The sequence below is a fragment of the Hyposmocoma kahamanoa genome, unplaced genomic scaffold, assembly GCF_003589595.1.
Source record: "Hyposmocoma kahamanoa isolate Upper Pololo Valley unplaced genomic scaffold, ASM358959v1 119, whole genome shotgun sequence".
Taxonomy (NCBI): domain Eukaryota; kingdom Metazoa; phylum Arthropoda; class Insecta; order Lepidoptera; family Cosmopterigidae; genus Hyposmocoma; species Hyposmocoma kahamanoa.
In genome coordinates, this window is record NW_020653409.1 from 3,373,018 (window position 1) to 3,388,676 (window position 15,659).

At 36.8% G+C, this 15,659-nt stretch overlaps 1 protein-coding gene across 1 annotated transcript in view; it reads right to left on the reverse strand.

Annotated features, from left to right (window-relative positions):
* The window catches only part of LOC113240001 (poly(A)-specific ribonuclease PARN-like), a 60,336-nt gene that overhangs the window by 32,190 nt on the left and 12,487 nt on the right, over positions 1–15,659 (reverse strand). The window contains exon 10 of the mRNA XM_026477195.1: positions 14,308–14,360. Coding sequence (XP_026332980.1) covers positions 14,308–14,360 — 53 coding nt within the window. The remainder of the gene's footprint in view (positions 1–14,307; positions 14,361–15,659) is intronic.

Genomic DNA, 15,659 nt, shown 5'->3' on the forward strand with positions numbered 1-15,659 from the left:
TCTTATTCCGGTGGCACCATTTTTGAATCTCGAGGACCATTGCCCCTAGCTTAGATCTGATTGCACCCAGAAAAAGTCGTGAATTAGTCGGTTCTAGTCGCGAAATTTTAGAATTAGTCGCCCCTTTGTTTAGAAGATATTGGATACGTACCGTACCGCATGCACCTGCTCTAGTAAGTGTTATTATAAAGAGTCTTCCAATAATAGGTTTGGATACCATCGCTCTTTTGTGTGAAAAGTTTCCTGACCGTGTGATTTCTCGAAGAGGCGATTTAACATCTTTGGATTTTTTTCTCTAGGGCTACGTGAAAGATAAGGTCTATCCCAATGGCCCACAATCGATTCAAGACCTCAAAGATGGAATTAAGTGAAGTTATGTGCGAATTGGTGATGGAAATTTTAATGAAAAGAATATGGTCCTGCAAGCGCCGTCGTGGCGGCCATTTGACTGATATTGTTTTCCATTATTAATGGCATACCTTCCTCGTTACAAATAAATAAACATCCGATGGTTTCGCTTAAAAATACTCGTTTTTTTACAAAAATTAATTAATATGCCTAAAAGGAGACATCACACAGGAATAAAGATTAATACGATAGCTGTATACAGACACTTATAAACAATGCATTACGCAAAAGATAATAAAATTATATGGATTATTGATAATTTTATTATTTACCATACAATTACATTGTAACAAATTTTCCAAAAGGTTCTGTTTATGATTTGACAGTATTGGTTTCTGTTTAATTGAGCAGAAAGTATTTTTTATAATATGTCTGTCCACATCAGTTGCAATGCAACTTAGAGCTTTAAATCGTAAAGATTTGAGGGGCACTGCCACTGCGCCCGTCACCCTGTAACATAAGTTGACAAGTCCCATGTGCCTGTAATTTCAACAGCACCCTTACCCTTCTAAATGGGCACGCAGTAATGCTAACAAGCCAATTACTTCCCTGGACGAACTCTTTCACAAGGAGCTGTACTGCTACTTAAAATATGTAGAAAAAAAATAGCTATACCCCTGCAACTTTGCTATTGTGACTGTCACAATGGTATTTACATAGCTAGTGGTGACATTCAGACAATCTCGCTAAACTACATATTTCTAAGTTCTTTGTCATCAATTTGTAGAGTTTTGATTGGAAATATAATGTTCTATTTTTGCCTTTAAAGAGAAATCCGTTAATTTTCCTCCTTGGTACAGGGTCAAGAGCATATCAAGCTTGACACTTAAGAGCCCTGCCTCGCAGGGACGCCATGGCGACGTCGTCGCCAGCAGTGAATGCTTGGCTACCACTGGCAACAGACGGTCGCCAAACAGAGTAGTCAAGCCGTGCACTCACTACGGCGACTGTCTGGCGATTGACGTAAGGGAAGCGCTGTTTACATGCGTACATTCTGTTGGCTAGTATTCTGGCGCCAGAGTCGCCGAACTCCACATAGGGGAGCGTCGGTAGTGGCTACGCTTCCAATCGGTAGCTAAGTGAGATAGCCGCCATACATTTCAGTATACATTTTTGGCTGCGTAGCTGGCGACGTCGCCATGGCGTCCCGGTGAGGCAAGGCACTAAGATTTAAACCCAACTCTATGACGCTTACGACAAGAACGGTCCAAAGTTCAAAGTATCAAGCTGAATGTGCTCTTGATTGCACCTATCTGTGCAAATTTCAACAGTGTCTCTACCATGAGTTTACTACGCTAATGGCAGTTGTCGCTAGCGACCGCGTAAATTACTTCACAATTTTGTATGGCAAATTATACAGCGCCCCTAGCGGTCACAAGAAGAAACAACATTTTGTGTACAAACATTTTACGCAGTCGCTAGCGATAACTGTCACTGTAGTCTCATGGTAGAGACTGTTCGTTGTCCTAACCACAAAAGTACAGTTTTTGCAGAGAAATATAGATTTCTCGTGTTTTTACGACAGAACCAATTAGGGAATGATATTCATTACCCAGAAAGAAAAATCGTGTCCCATCCTTGGGTGTTTTTTTGCCTTATAAATATTTACATTCTGTTATGCTTGTTGATAAAGACCACCCAGCTTTAAGACCACGCTTCCAGGTAGGACCAATTTTACGAAATGGATTTCAAAATTAATTTTGGTGTGGGTGTCCTGGATAGTGCACCCGAAGTAAATTTCTTTATTCTAATAATACACGGATTTCCCAGGTAATTGGTGTGATTATTTGTCTCGGCATTTACTATTAAATACACAACACCAAGTCAAGTGCACTTATGTACGTGACGTGCATCCAAAAAACAAGACATTAGTATGAAATGGCAGGAGTGGTACGACAGCGTGACATAGAGTATTTACCTTTCTCTCACACAAATTCCAACGTGAGAGTGAGGCTCAATTTACATTGCCACGGAACGGAATAAAAGGCCATTTTTGTAACGAAATACATAGTACATAGCATGATAACTTTATGTGGACTGTGTTAAGGTGATGAGGACCTAAGGCGAGAAATCGTACGGGTCACGTGAGTTGCCCTTTAAGTCAAAAAGCTATGCCCGAACATTGTCGCAGGACTCTGCGACCGGCATTTCCGGCAAAAGCCCGGAGAGCTAAAGGATGAGCTAGATAATCTCCGGTCTGGTCCGGTGCCTACAGCTCCGCCACCAAAGAGGACACTCCCCCACCACACGTACATTGAATTGGCTCACGATAATGGCTCTATGTGAACGTACATCCTAAGCCACTCCACTAGTTTGCCTTGCTGTTTAGTAAACAAACTTAAAGAAACTTATAATACTAGCTGTAGTATAGAAGGACGTTGCGAATTTCGCACTTTTCACTAGACTGGCTTAATGGCTTGGCTTTGTGGATTGGCTCGTCAATTAGCCCCGTGTAATTAGACCATTACATTAATATCAAGATCATTACACCACAAAAGACAGTTTTCGTTTCTGGGTTATCAATATCATTTCCTAATTGGTTCTAACATAAAATGATAGAACGGAGGGCAGCACTCGTACGATACGCTATCCGAGTCTAAAATTATCATCGACTCGTAGATTACATTTATTTAGAGGCAGTTTCCGCTTTGCCGCTTCTAAATGTTGGAACGATCGTCCACCGCCAGTTAAAACATGCAAATCATCATATACATTCAAATATATGTATAAAGACTGGCTGCTGAAACAACAGAAGAGTTCGTGCTGTTGGTTGAAGGTAAAGTAGGTTCTGCTAAGTTAATATAATAATTAAAAATATAATTATAATTAATAATACACAATTAAATTTCATTCTCTGCCTGTTCTATTCTATATATGTAATAAAATGCTTTTTCAATTTTTTGCTGCATGGTCGGTGCGTGTATCATTTGTGGTTTTGTATAGGAATTTTAACTGGAATTTCTGTAGTATTTATTTATAATAGTTTATAATTGCGGTGAGTGAGGTGATATCTTAGTTATATACTTAATTAATTATAAACTGTATAATGCGGTGTCTACAGCGACAAATATATTTAACTTGTACTTTACATTATATACAAGGTGAAGCGTGAAAACTAGCAAATTGCTGAGGCAGTTACCTTTTCTTCAACACTGATTTAGATTTTAAACCACTATTGTAAGTTTTTATTTTCGTTGTTGTGTTGAAGAATAAAGTATTTTTTTCATTTTTTTATTTCATTTGTTTATTTATTTAAAAAACATGAAAAAAATTATTTCCCTGCAAAAAGCTTAGCTTTTATATCAGGACAACGAAAAGTTGAAATTTGCGTACATACCCTTTTTGACTGCCACTGACAAAAACTAGTTTCGTTCCCTAGGCGCCAAGCCTATATAGTGATGTGACATGTTATGAATTTCCACCTTATAATAATTTAATTCTCCTAAGTCAAAGAAAAACATAACTGAACATAAAATGCAACTATGAATCCATACTTAACTAGAATATACAAATAAAACAAGGAATATCATTAAGGCGTCATTGGCGTATCAGCCAAGTTAATGTAAGACGCGTTAAAGCGTCTACGGCGGTCAAACGTTAAGGACACATCATTGACTTACAATTATATGGACGTCGGGTCCGCGCTAAAAAGTGTCCGTACTTATAGGGCGTTAAAATCGTATACAGAGCGTCATTCACGCTTTAGTCTTCGTTTGTTCGACTGACAGCGAAGCAAGCAAAATTAGACAGTACTGCGATGGCATTACAATTTAAATTCAACGTTTTAGCTTTTTCGTATTCCTTTACATGTCACTACGTTTAAATAGGTTGAGTTGGGACATTTTTTTCGTGGTTTTTGTATTAGACCCGTCGTCCATTTATTTGTAAGTCAATGGGACACATACACATTTTTGGGTCTCTTTATTTAAAGACAAAAAAGGAATATTATATTTCAAATCAATATATCAATATATATTTCAACCAAAATTGATGACAAAGAACCTTGTTATATGTAGATTTGTGAGACTATGTAATATACCACTATGTAGTTATATCAATAAGCAGCTTTGTCAATGCCGCTGTGACAGCCACATAAACAAAATTTCAAGGGTATAGGGATATAGCTGAATAATTTTCAGGTTAGCTTTCTCTACCTTATTTTGGTGGCAATTGTGATTAGTTAAGTATTCGAATACATTATCTTGAAATATTAAAAAAAAATTCAGGTTAGTTAGTACTCACGAGTATTAAAAAATACTTCACTTCATGATAATATTCTAGAATATGTGAATAATAAAAATTGCCACCGAAATTAGATAGAGAAAACTAAACTGATTTTTTTACATTCTCGCTGAATTAAACAGAAACCAATGCTGTTAAATTAGAAACAGAACCTTTTTGAAAATTTGTTACATAGTGATAAGTATGTTTGAACACAAAATGAGATTGCCAACAATCCAAACGGCGCTCTTGTATGTATTTAAAACTACCCGAGCATTTACCACCACCGCTTACGCTAATAAATAATATTTTCAAAGATGCGGTGTGGTAAAAAATAAAACGTCGAATTTAATAACAAGAAGCGCCATCTAGAATAGGCTTCATTAAACATCCCCAAACAAAACAAAGTTGGAGCTATTAAAATATTTACAAAACTGCAGTCTGCAATGTTGTAAAGTAATTCGACAATATGACTCCAACTTCAAAAAATAAAACAATTGCGAGCAATCAATAAATTTTATTAAGGGTTACATCAAAATACATGTTAAAATTACTTAAATTAGAGATCTTGTTATATCACACAAGCGTATTGTCCGTAGGTGACGTGACTTCGTAAAACCACACCGCAGCTTTAAGAGACGCTTCACCGCGTCTTGACGCCACATACGGTGTAATAATTATTGTTATATTTTTAATTAGAGATAGCAAACAGATATTCAGTGCTAGTTTTTGATTATATAAAAATAGAGTTGCCTTAAAAGATCTACTTCACTGACTCACTCAGTAGAATATTAAGGTAATTTAAATCGTTTTAATAATTTATAATACAACCATTTAAAAAACATAAAAACAATAAGGCCCAATTTACATTGCCGCGGAAAGAATGGAAGCGGATTTTTGTAACCACAGCATAATGAATTGTATGTCAATTGTGTAACGTACAAACTAGAAACAATACAATACACATTGCTCTTAGTCTACTAATTTTATATCAGTTGTGTGTCGAGAGATTGTCGGTAGCAGGAATTTGTATACTACTTAGCAGATTGTACTTTTAGCATAATACCGAAGTATTCTGCTAAAAATTAAGTGTAGTGGTTTGTCAGTGGCTAGCCATCGAGCTACTACTCAACTGCCTTTGCAATTTTTTTGGCAGTCTACTTATTATTTGACATAAAAAAAATACATTTAATTTGAAGGTATTTCGAATTAAACGAGATAAAAATTAAGATATGATAATATGCATAGTAATTCCCATGGTAGTTTTAAGGGGCAACATCGTTTAATGATTGAATGAATTAATGCCATCACTGCCATTCCACTGAAACTTTACTAAGGCACAACTGCCATTGCAACTAGATTTTAGCAGAATAACAAATATTATCATAATTGCAATATAATCTCAGTGCAGTCTCAACGGAAGTAATTCCGTTGAGACTGTAAAACTGTTGTCATTGTAAAATGACCAGTGATTTCACGAAAATTAATAGAGAAATCTCTTCCGGAGAATTCACGCGCTCTCTCGGGAATTACCACAGCTACCGTATCTAGTTTGTACGTTACACAATTGACATAAATTTCATTATGCCATGTACAATTTCGTTACAAAAATTCGCTTCCATTCCGATCCGCGTCAGTGTGAATTCAGCCTAATAGAAAATGATAGGACGTATTGTCTTTATGTAAATGAACCTTGTTTAACAGGCCATAAATATTCAAAAATCTTTAATGTTCCTATTTTATTGATTCTGTTTCAGTGATTACGTCGAGAAATTAATAAATCACTGCTGTACAATTTGAAGTGACATAGCAACTGTCAATTTGTTATCTCTATGTGGCAGCAGTTGCGACATCGTGGCGATACAGGGTGCAATTGCGACGTAATGGTACGGCAGGAGACGTCACCTACGCTCAAATTACGCTTGTGGTTTATGATCCTTACACTTTGTCTTACAAATAAAGAACGTTAGAGTCACATTGTTGTATGTAAAAGTATAAAAAAGCGTTAGAACACAACATGACAATTAATATACGACACTTAATAATCTAAACGACTTGTACACATTGAACCAATGTGCATTTGGGCTCTGGTACATCTCGGCGCCGGAGTATAAGCGCTAAAGACTAGTGACATAGGAATAATGTAGCTTACGCCTATACAAATAAGATTAATATCGACAAAAATTATCACTTAAGCACTTAAAAGACAAATCGCATTATTCCATTCACAATGGCGAGTCATTTCTGTTGCGTGCAGCTCTTTGGTTCAATGTGTAAAAAATATAGAAAGCACTTATAGTGCGTTGTCATTTATTTTCTTAAATAGTTCTACATGCCTTAAAGTGAGAAAACTATATTCAAATTTTAATGGCGTTAATTTTGAATATTATCAAGTTAACGCCTATTATTCAGTTATAAGCGATATTCACTACCGCGCGGTATCCCGCTGGGGATTTGTATGAAGTTCCGTGGTTAAAGCGAAACCTATACCGCCCAGGTCGGTGGTATTTTGTCACTAACTTTGCGAAATTGGTTCGCCGGACAGCACGGTATTCTGCAGACCCCGCAAGTCAATTAGTGACCGTTAGTTGACATAATATAAGGAATTACTTGCGATTATGACGTCGAAACAGTGAAATGTTTTTATTGAGATTATACGTGATGTCGCGCTTATTGTGTGATCTTATTGACGGCGCAGAAGTGATTGTCTAGACGGGCGAAAATCAACACAGGTTCGCTACCCATAACGGTAGCGATATCCGCTTAAGTTTGAACAGTAGCAATACCGCATACTCACAGCGGTAGCGAATATCGCATATATCTAAGCAAGCCTTTAGATTTTAAAATGTCCGTGGTTATTCACTAATTGTAGGTTTCGTACCACGGTATGAATTCTTTTTATTTTTCCCGATATTTCGGGAAGGTTGCACCATAACATAATAAGACAAGTATGGCAACTGCATACAAACGTAGTGTGCATCCGTACACGACAGTGGCGGGCGTACACACATACAAGTCGCGCTGCCACGTTTATATGAAGTTGTCATACTTGTTTTATTATACTATGGTTGCACGCTCCATTTCACTGGTGATTGTCGCGAGTTGACTGTCAGGCCAAAAATTCGCAACATTGGTGCATTAAGCGGGGAGTTTAATGACTGGAATTGGATGTATTCAACACAACATACACGTTTGACCGCCAAACCTTGACCGCCCCGCTGGACGCTCCACTGTTCCGAATTTGCGACCTGAGTCTACAAAATGGAGCGTACGATTTTTTCTAAATATAGGGATAATAAAAATAAATCATACCCACGAGACCTGTAATTGTGATAATCATTATCAAGTATAGCTCTCATTCCCTCAGCCTCTAGTTTAATAATCAGTGCATCGCAGTCTTTATGCAAACAACAAAACATGCAGTTATAGTTGTTGCTACAACGGTGTTCACAATGTTTGTAAATATTTTTTCTAAGCGTCTTAAATAACTTTCTAACTGTCCCATTAAAAGTGCAGTCACACGAGCTGCAAGTACAGTATACTTTTGGACATCATTCTAGTGAGAGGTAAAGAACTTTAAGTGGTAAATAGCATTATTTACCACAGAGCGTTTTAAAGACAATGAGTTTCTTAATAAGACATCAATCATAAGGTCAAATTAATTCTTTTAAAAACAAACGCTCGCGATGATAAGGCGTAATGACACACACTCGTATAATTTCGCGGTGCACTCGGATAATTACTATGGGAGTAGTATTCCGTCAATAAATTATTTTCAAAAAAATTGTCCCTTACATGGAATTATATGGACGTCGGGTCCGCGCTAACAAGTGTCCGAACTTATAGGGCGTTAAAATCGTATACAGAGCGTCATTCACGCTTTAGTCTTCGTTACTGTAGTAAAATTAGACAGTACTGCGATGACATTACAATTTAAATTCAACGTTTTAGCTTTTTCATATTCCTTTACATGTCACTACGTTGAAATAGGTTGACTTGGGACATTTTTTTCGTGGTTTTTGTATTAGATCCGTCGTCCATTTATTTGTAAGTCAATGGTCCCTTACTATGTTTTGCTCTAAAACGTAACTTAGAAATTAAAGCACAGCATAAAAAACTACGACGAGATAAGAAGACATTCGAGTCGTTTACGTATTTACGTTTTTAAATGTAGTTACATCTCCGTCTCGACGTATAAAGATTCCACCACCGAAACGAAGATACAAATCTCCATTTAGCCCATATTTCCCAAAGTGGTCCCCAGTCGGCGCTGAAGAGTCCTAAGGGGGCCGGGCCGTATGGGCCTCGGAAGCAATTGGGGGCGTTGATGCTGTCTAAGTGGTACAACCGCAAAAAAAATCTGGATTGTCTATATAAACTACACTACTATATAGTATATTATAATTTTTTTCCTTGTAATTTTTTGTGTTAAATTAAAAAATATATACGTGCTTTCAATTATTTTTGGTAGTGGTGGGAGTTAATATTTTTTTATTTTGTCTAAGTGGGAGGTGAGCCAAAAACTTTGGGAACCTATGATTTAGTCCGTGACCACGGCCACGTCGGGATAATAAGGATTTGCAAATATGTATTAAATCGATCTTATCGGGTTTATCCTCATATGTAAAGTTATTATAATACTCCGCTCTGTACCATGGGGTCTACTCACGTACTTCGTCTGACATCCGTCAGAAGCAATTACAAATAAATAATACTCGGCAAATTATAAGACGCATGATGCGAAAGAGGCTTCATACTTGACATTGTCTTTGGATTTGGTCGAGTGTTTTCTAATGACTGTTTCGAGTGACTGTCGACTTATTTGACAGTAATTGTTTCGGGCGGATGTCGAATGGAAAACGGGAGTAGACTCCAACTGGGGAGTATTTTCAAAAATATTTAAAAACTTTTATGAACACCCAAATTCAGTATCTAAATCTAAAAATACAGTAAGCATGCAATTAAAACATTGTGTTTGTAGTGTATCCGAATGTGTGGTGCATTGGTCTGCACCGCTCACACATACTCTCTCTCTCTCGCGCCCGGCTTGCCTATCGTGTAGTGTGCAATTATATAGAAATAAATCGCATTAATTAATTGTGCCGTCTTTTAATCATTAAGACACAACAATTTGGCGACGACCGTGACGAATTCACGCTACAAATAAGAATTTACGCTATTTCGAGGTTTCTCATCAACAATTTTAGTGTTAAAGTGCATAGCCGGCACGCTTCAGTGTGAAGTACGCGCAGATTGCAGGCGAATTCCTAAACTCGCCATTTTGACGTTTAGGCCCGTCCGATTCTAACTTCATTGTTTTGTTCGTAAATATATGCTTCATGCGTACGTCGTCGGAGAGCAATTGTTCAGAGCCTGAATCCGAGTTTTTTGAAAGTGAAAACGGAGAAAATTGGAAATTTCAGAAAAGATCATGGATTTACAAGTTGAATAAGTCTGAATTACAGAGGAAATTAAAAGAGTTTGGCATTGAATTCGATTCAAACACTAAAGTTGATGAATTACGCAAGCTATTGAGCAAATATTGCAAGAATCCCCGAAATCAATCATCCAACATGGCAAATTACCAACTCCAACCTTTTGACGGAGTGAATTGGGAGTGTTTCGAACAACAACTAGAATGTATAATTACGTTAAACGAAGTATCGGAAAAAAGTGCCGCTACTTTTAACCAAACTAACTCCTAAAGTGCTGGAAGTCCTCAATTGTTTGTGTACCCCTACAAAACCTATAACACTATCATATGCTGTTTTGTGCAAAAAACTAAGAGAAAAGTATACGCAATTACAATCAACGGCTTTGGACCGGGCCACGTTCCGCAGTAGAAATCAACTGCCAGCAGAGACTATTGAACACTATGTTTTACAATTACAGAAATTAGGAGCAAAATGTAACTTCAAAGACTTAGAAGACCAAATCAAAGAAAAATTAATAGATGGTGTCCATTCAAAACTCGTAAAGTTCGAGCTATTAAAAAGCAGTTTCAATTTAACTTTGGAACAAACCATTATGTTGGCTAGAACTGTAGAAGCAGCATTAGTTCAAACTAGCGATATTAAGAAAGAGGACACAGTGTCAGAGATGTTTTTCTATGATCAGAGAAGGAAAACAGAAGAGAGAGTATGTGTGAGCGGTGCAGACCAATGCACCACACATTCGGATACACTACAGTGTTTTTTTTTAATAAATTTATCAAACGTATTTTAGCCTTCCAAACTTTTCTTGTTTACTGCTTCGTATAGACTACAATTCTTAATTGTATGTTTATATGACAAGTTTATGTTTTGAGCCAATATTGGTTACTATGTCACCTACCTAAGGCAATTACTTAAAAATACACGTACACACGAGATTCAGATAATTCGAATACGCTATGCGTAAAAGTAATATCGAATAAAGACTTTCGCAATTTTCACTCTCTAATAATGCTTCTAGAAGCTTCCAAGCAACGGCCTAAAATAATGTTACCTTTTTACGTGAAGGATATAAAGGATGGCACTACTACAAGTCTTAAACGCAAGAATGATATCTTGGTCCAGCCAATTCTCTAATATTATAATTAACGTGATTGTTCTTTGTTTTTCTATGATATAACAGCTAATATCGATTGCGACTGTCGTCGCTTCGGTTACATTATATTTAGATCATGTTTTCTCTTTCCCTTGTATAATACCTAAAGATGTGGGAAAGAGCTAACATAACAGTAGAGCAAAAGCAATCAGACATGACTGTTTCCGATTCGAATAGCATTAAAAAATGTAGTAATTATAGAAAACTATACCAGAGATATGATTTCAATGTACAGTCTGTCTTTTTTGAAAACAGAATAAAATGACAGTTCATTGCGCAAAAATGTTGCCCGCTTGCGAGCAGCTAATGATTGCAGTCGATAAATATTCCATCGACTATCGACTGAATATTGGAATAAACAGACAGATCTCGATTATGGAATAAATAGTCGAACTTGTTTCACTTGAAATGATTCCTATTTCCCTCGACCTATTTATTCATCCAATTACTGAGCAAAAGTTCATTTGAATTGTCAATTTTTGTAAGTTCATACATATTATTTAGAACTATGTTTATGAAAAATACAAAAGAGAGACACATTTCAAATCTTTTCATTTTAATTCAATATAAATAATCAAATCCGGCTATTCTTAAAATGTATATGAATAAAAATTTGTCTCGATGCTAGTTGGACCACTCAACATAAGAATAAAGAATATTGCCTTCGTTTTATTTACGCAATTAGTAATAATTAGAACGTCGTAACATTAACAATTCAGTTATTTTTGACTCATCATCTTTCACAATATATCGACAAAACTATCGACAACAACTACATGACTATTTAAAATTTTATGAATACTGGCAACCCTACAAATGTCATTTGACTCCGACTTCAAAAAAGACAAACAACAAAACGATGTTGTAATTATTGTATGTTACAATACAATCAATAATTTGATGCATATTTGTTTTGCGTTGGTGCAGTACGAAATTCAAATTGACCAATGACATGCTTTGATGATATAAATATTATGTATAACAAAGAAAAATTCCTTTGACATGAATCGAACCACTCGAACTGTGCCCAACCAGGGCCACCGCTCTACCAATGGAACTACACTGGACTCTAAAACTGAACTTCGCTAACACGCTACTCCGACTATATGTTACTTCGGCATGACAAAAAGACAAGGTTTTCAATTCGACTGTATTTTTTTTGTATGTAGGTTACGCGATTAATTAGATTAGGCATATGAACCGATTTTGATGATTCTCTTTTTATTGGAAAGAGGGTACCTCAGTATTGGTCCCATTCAAAGTTGCAGAAAATATTCAACCTCTAAAGGTGGCAAACTAGGAGATGAATCCGGTTTCGCACTCTTCGCACTTTCGCACTTCCGGTTTGTATTTTTAACTGACTTCAAAAAAGGAGGAGGTTCTCAATTCGACTGTACGTTTTTTTTTTGGATGTATATTACGCAATAACTCATCACGGCATTTGTAAACCGATTTTCATGATTCTTTTTTGTCGGAAAGACGGTACCTTCATAGTGGTCCCATTTAATTTTGAAGAAAATCATCCACCTATAAGGATGGCTGTTCAAGCATGAATATACATTTTTATAAAGAGCGCCTAAATTTTATTATAAGGAGCAATTATTGTAATGGTTGTTTTTGCTATTCTCCAATTCAAGGCGTTTTTCTCTCTCAACATACTTTGAGTAGTGACAACCGATTTTTATTATCTCCTGTGTCAAGTTCCGTATAGTGGCGAACTAGGGGATGAATCCGGGTTTACGCACTTTCCGGTAACCGATTTCAATAAAACTTGGTAATTCTACGTACTTTTGAGGTCGGTTTATTTAGTACTCTGTACTGAGATTATAATAACAACAAACTAGTGAAGTAATTTCACAAAAAATATAATTAATATCATCATGATATTCAATCAAAATCAATGTATTAAATTAAATACATTATATAGATCAAGTGATTTACCATTGTTACCATCATAATGGTAAGCAGCAAGCCTACAAAAACAGTTGCAGAGCCATGATTGGAGGGACACTGGCACTATACCCGTCACGAAGGAACCTACAGTTGACAAGTCCCATAGGCCTGTAGTTTCACCAGCGCCCTTACCCTTTAAAGCCGAAACGCAGTAATGCTTACATTACTGCGTCGCGGCAGAAATAGGTACGATAGTCAATTTGAATTTGTTCATTCTCAACGCGAGTGATATATTAACTCCACTTTAAATCAATCAGAAACATAATATCAAGTCTCAAAGTAGTTTAGAAAGTAATCATTAATATAACTTACCCACACAGTCTATTAATTTATAATTAGATCGAAAATTAATACAGCCAAGTAATATTTTAACCCTACATCACTTCCGAGCAATATTGTTTAACAATTTCACCATAGTTTGTCCTAATGGCTAGATACGAAGGTACAGTCAGCACCAAATAGGTTCAATGGTATTGAAATATCTATAGTTGACGAAATTCAACCTTATCACACTGGCGAATTGCGAGCGATTTGAAAGCTATGTGACAGCGCGGCTACCTCGCGGTCGCTTGGCTTGTCGCATGACAGCGCGGCGTACTCGCTGCGAGCACGCTCTCAAATCGCAAGTGGGATAAGGCTGTAACGCAATTACTACGAGATGAGCTTTTGTTTTCAGGCGTTAATCAAACTTATACAGGACTATCATTTTTGTGCTAACTGTACTTCACGCCATACGAAAACGATATTACATAAAATTTGCAACTACAGCCGATATTTAACGGAAGGAAAGTAATAGTATAATGTTCCATCGAGTTGTATTACAACAAAACTATGTTTTTTATGAAATGTATAACAATAATATGGTGCGTTGCTGTAGCCGCTACGTGGCGCAAGTGAGCACACTTGCAGCCAACAGGACGAGTCGAATAAAAATGAACCAATCATACGCCAGCAAAACAAAAAGCTTTCTCCAATAAGTTACAAGCACTGTACAAACACACAACGACAATGCCAAATATGACCAGCCCTATGGGCGATTGTATGGCGCAAAGTATATAATCTCTTATGTGAAGATCTTCTTTGGTTACGTACTGAAATAGTATCAATATTAAGACTGTTAGAAATGAAAATACGCACGCGTTCAGCAGAGAATGTGAAATGTGTTTGAAGGTTTCGGATTCCTTGTGTATCTGTGGAAAAGGTTGACTAGTTAATAGAGAATGACGAGACAATTATATATATTATTGTACATGAGTTTGTTTGCGTTACTTTGTGAAATCGTAAACATAAAGCTGTTAATTTGAAGCTTTTTTTTCCGGACTGTACACTGTACTATGTAATTATCTATGATGGAAAAGTCTAATTTAGGAACGTGGGGTTTAACATTTGACCACTTCAAAAACAGGTTTACGTCCAAAGTAGACGAAGGTGTAAGAGAGCTCCAAGTAAATTGCTCCATATTCTACTCCATATTGCTAAACAATTTATAAATAAACTGATTACATACATACATATACTCCACGCCCATCATCTGGGTAGGCCGAGTCAAGAGCCTTCCGCTTACTACGATCCTGACACACATCCTTCGCCTCATCAACAGGCTGCAGTGTTTTCATACATGCTCGTCAGTTATGGGTATTCTTAACCTGGCCTTTCTTTAGGACGTCCTTAATTTGGCCATGGTAAATTCATCTTCACCAACTTACCCGCTCATTCTTTCTTTATAATACTGTTTCGTCAATCTTCTTTCGTTCATTCTCGTACATGTCCGAACTATCTAAGCATCCCTTTCTCTATCTTTGTCACTACATATCGAGTTCTTACATACACTATATCACATAGGAAATGAAACTATTTTTCCGGATTTAAATCGCGTATATTTGTTTTTGTCACTACATGTTCTTTCAAGCCGCAATGCTCTCTTTTCACACTGTTCTGCAATTTATCCATCAGAGTCATTCCTTACTCCTACCGCATTAAGACGAGGTATTTGAAAGTGAGCCTCGATTTCAAGAGGTGAGGTGTGCGGGGGCTCGCAAGTCACACAATCCGCGAGCAGAAAATTAATATGACATAAGAATAGGCGGACAAAATTTGACACATATCTGAAGTTGACAAGCGCCCGATGGCAACTGACAGGGCAGCGGGCGGCGCGGCGTGTCATTAAATCGCTGGGCAACTTTCAAGTTTTGGGATAAATATAAATTTAATAACTATAGGGTTGAAAACCAAAATTTAGCAGGTTTTCTGTAGTACTTAAAGGCCAAAGACCAAAGTGTGGGCGCATAATGCGGGCGTCGTCGCGAATAGACGCCCGTCGCCAAGCGTTGTAGTTGAAAAACAGGACGCGACGCGACGCTTCGACTACGCTAGTGTGAGTAGAGCCAAAGAGAAATATCATGACATAAATATTATATGCAAAGTTTGATACTTTATTCTTAAATAATTAGTTTTATACTTTTATTTTAGCCTATTTTCGGGATTTTATA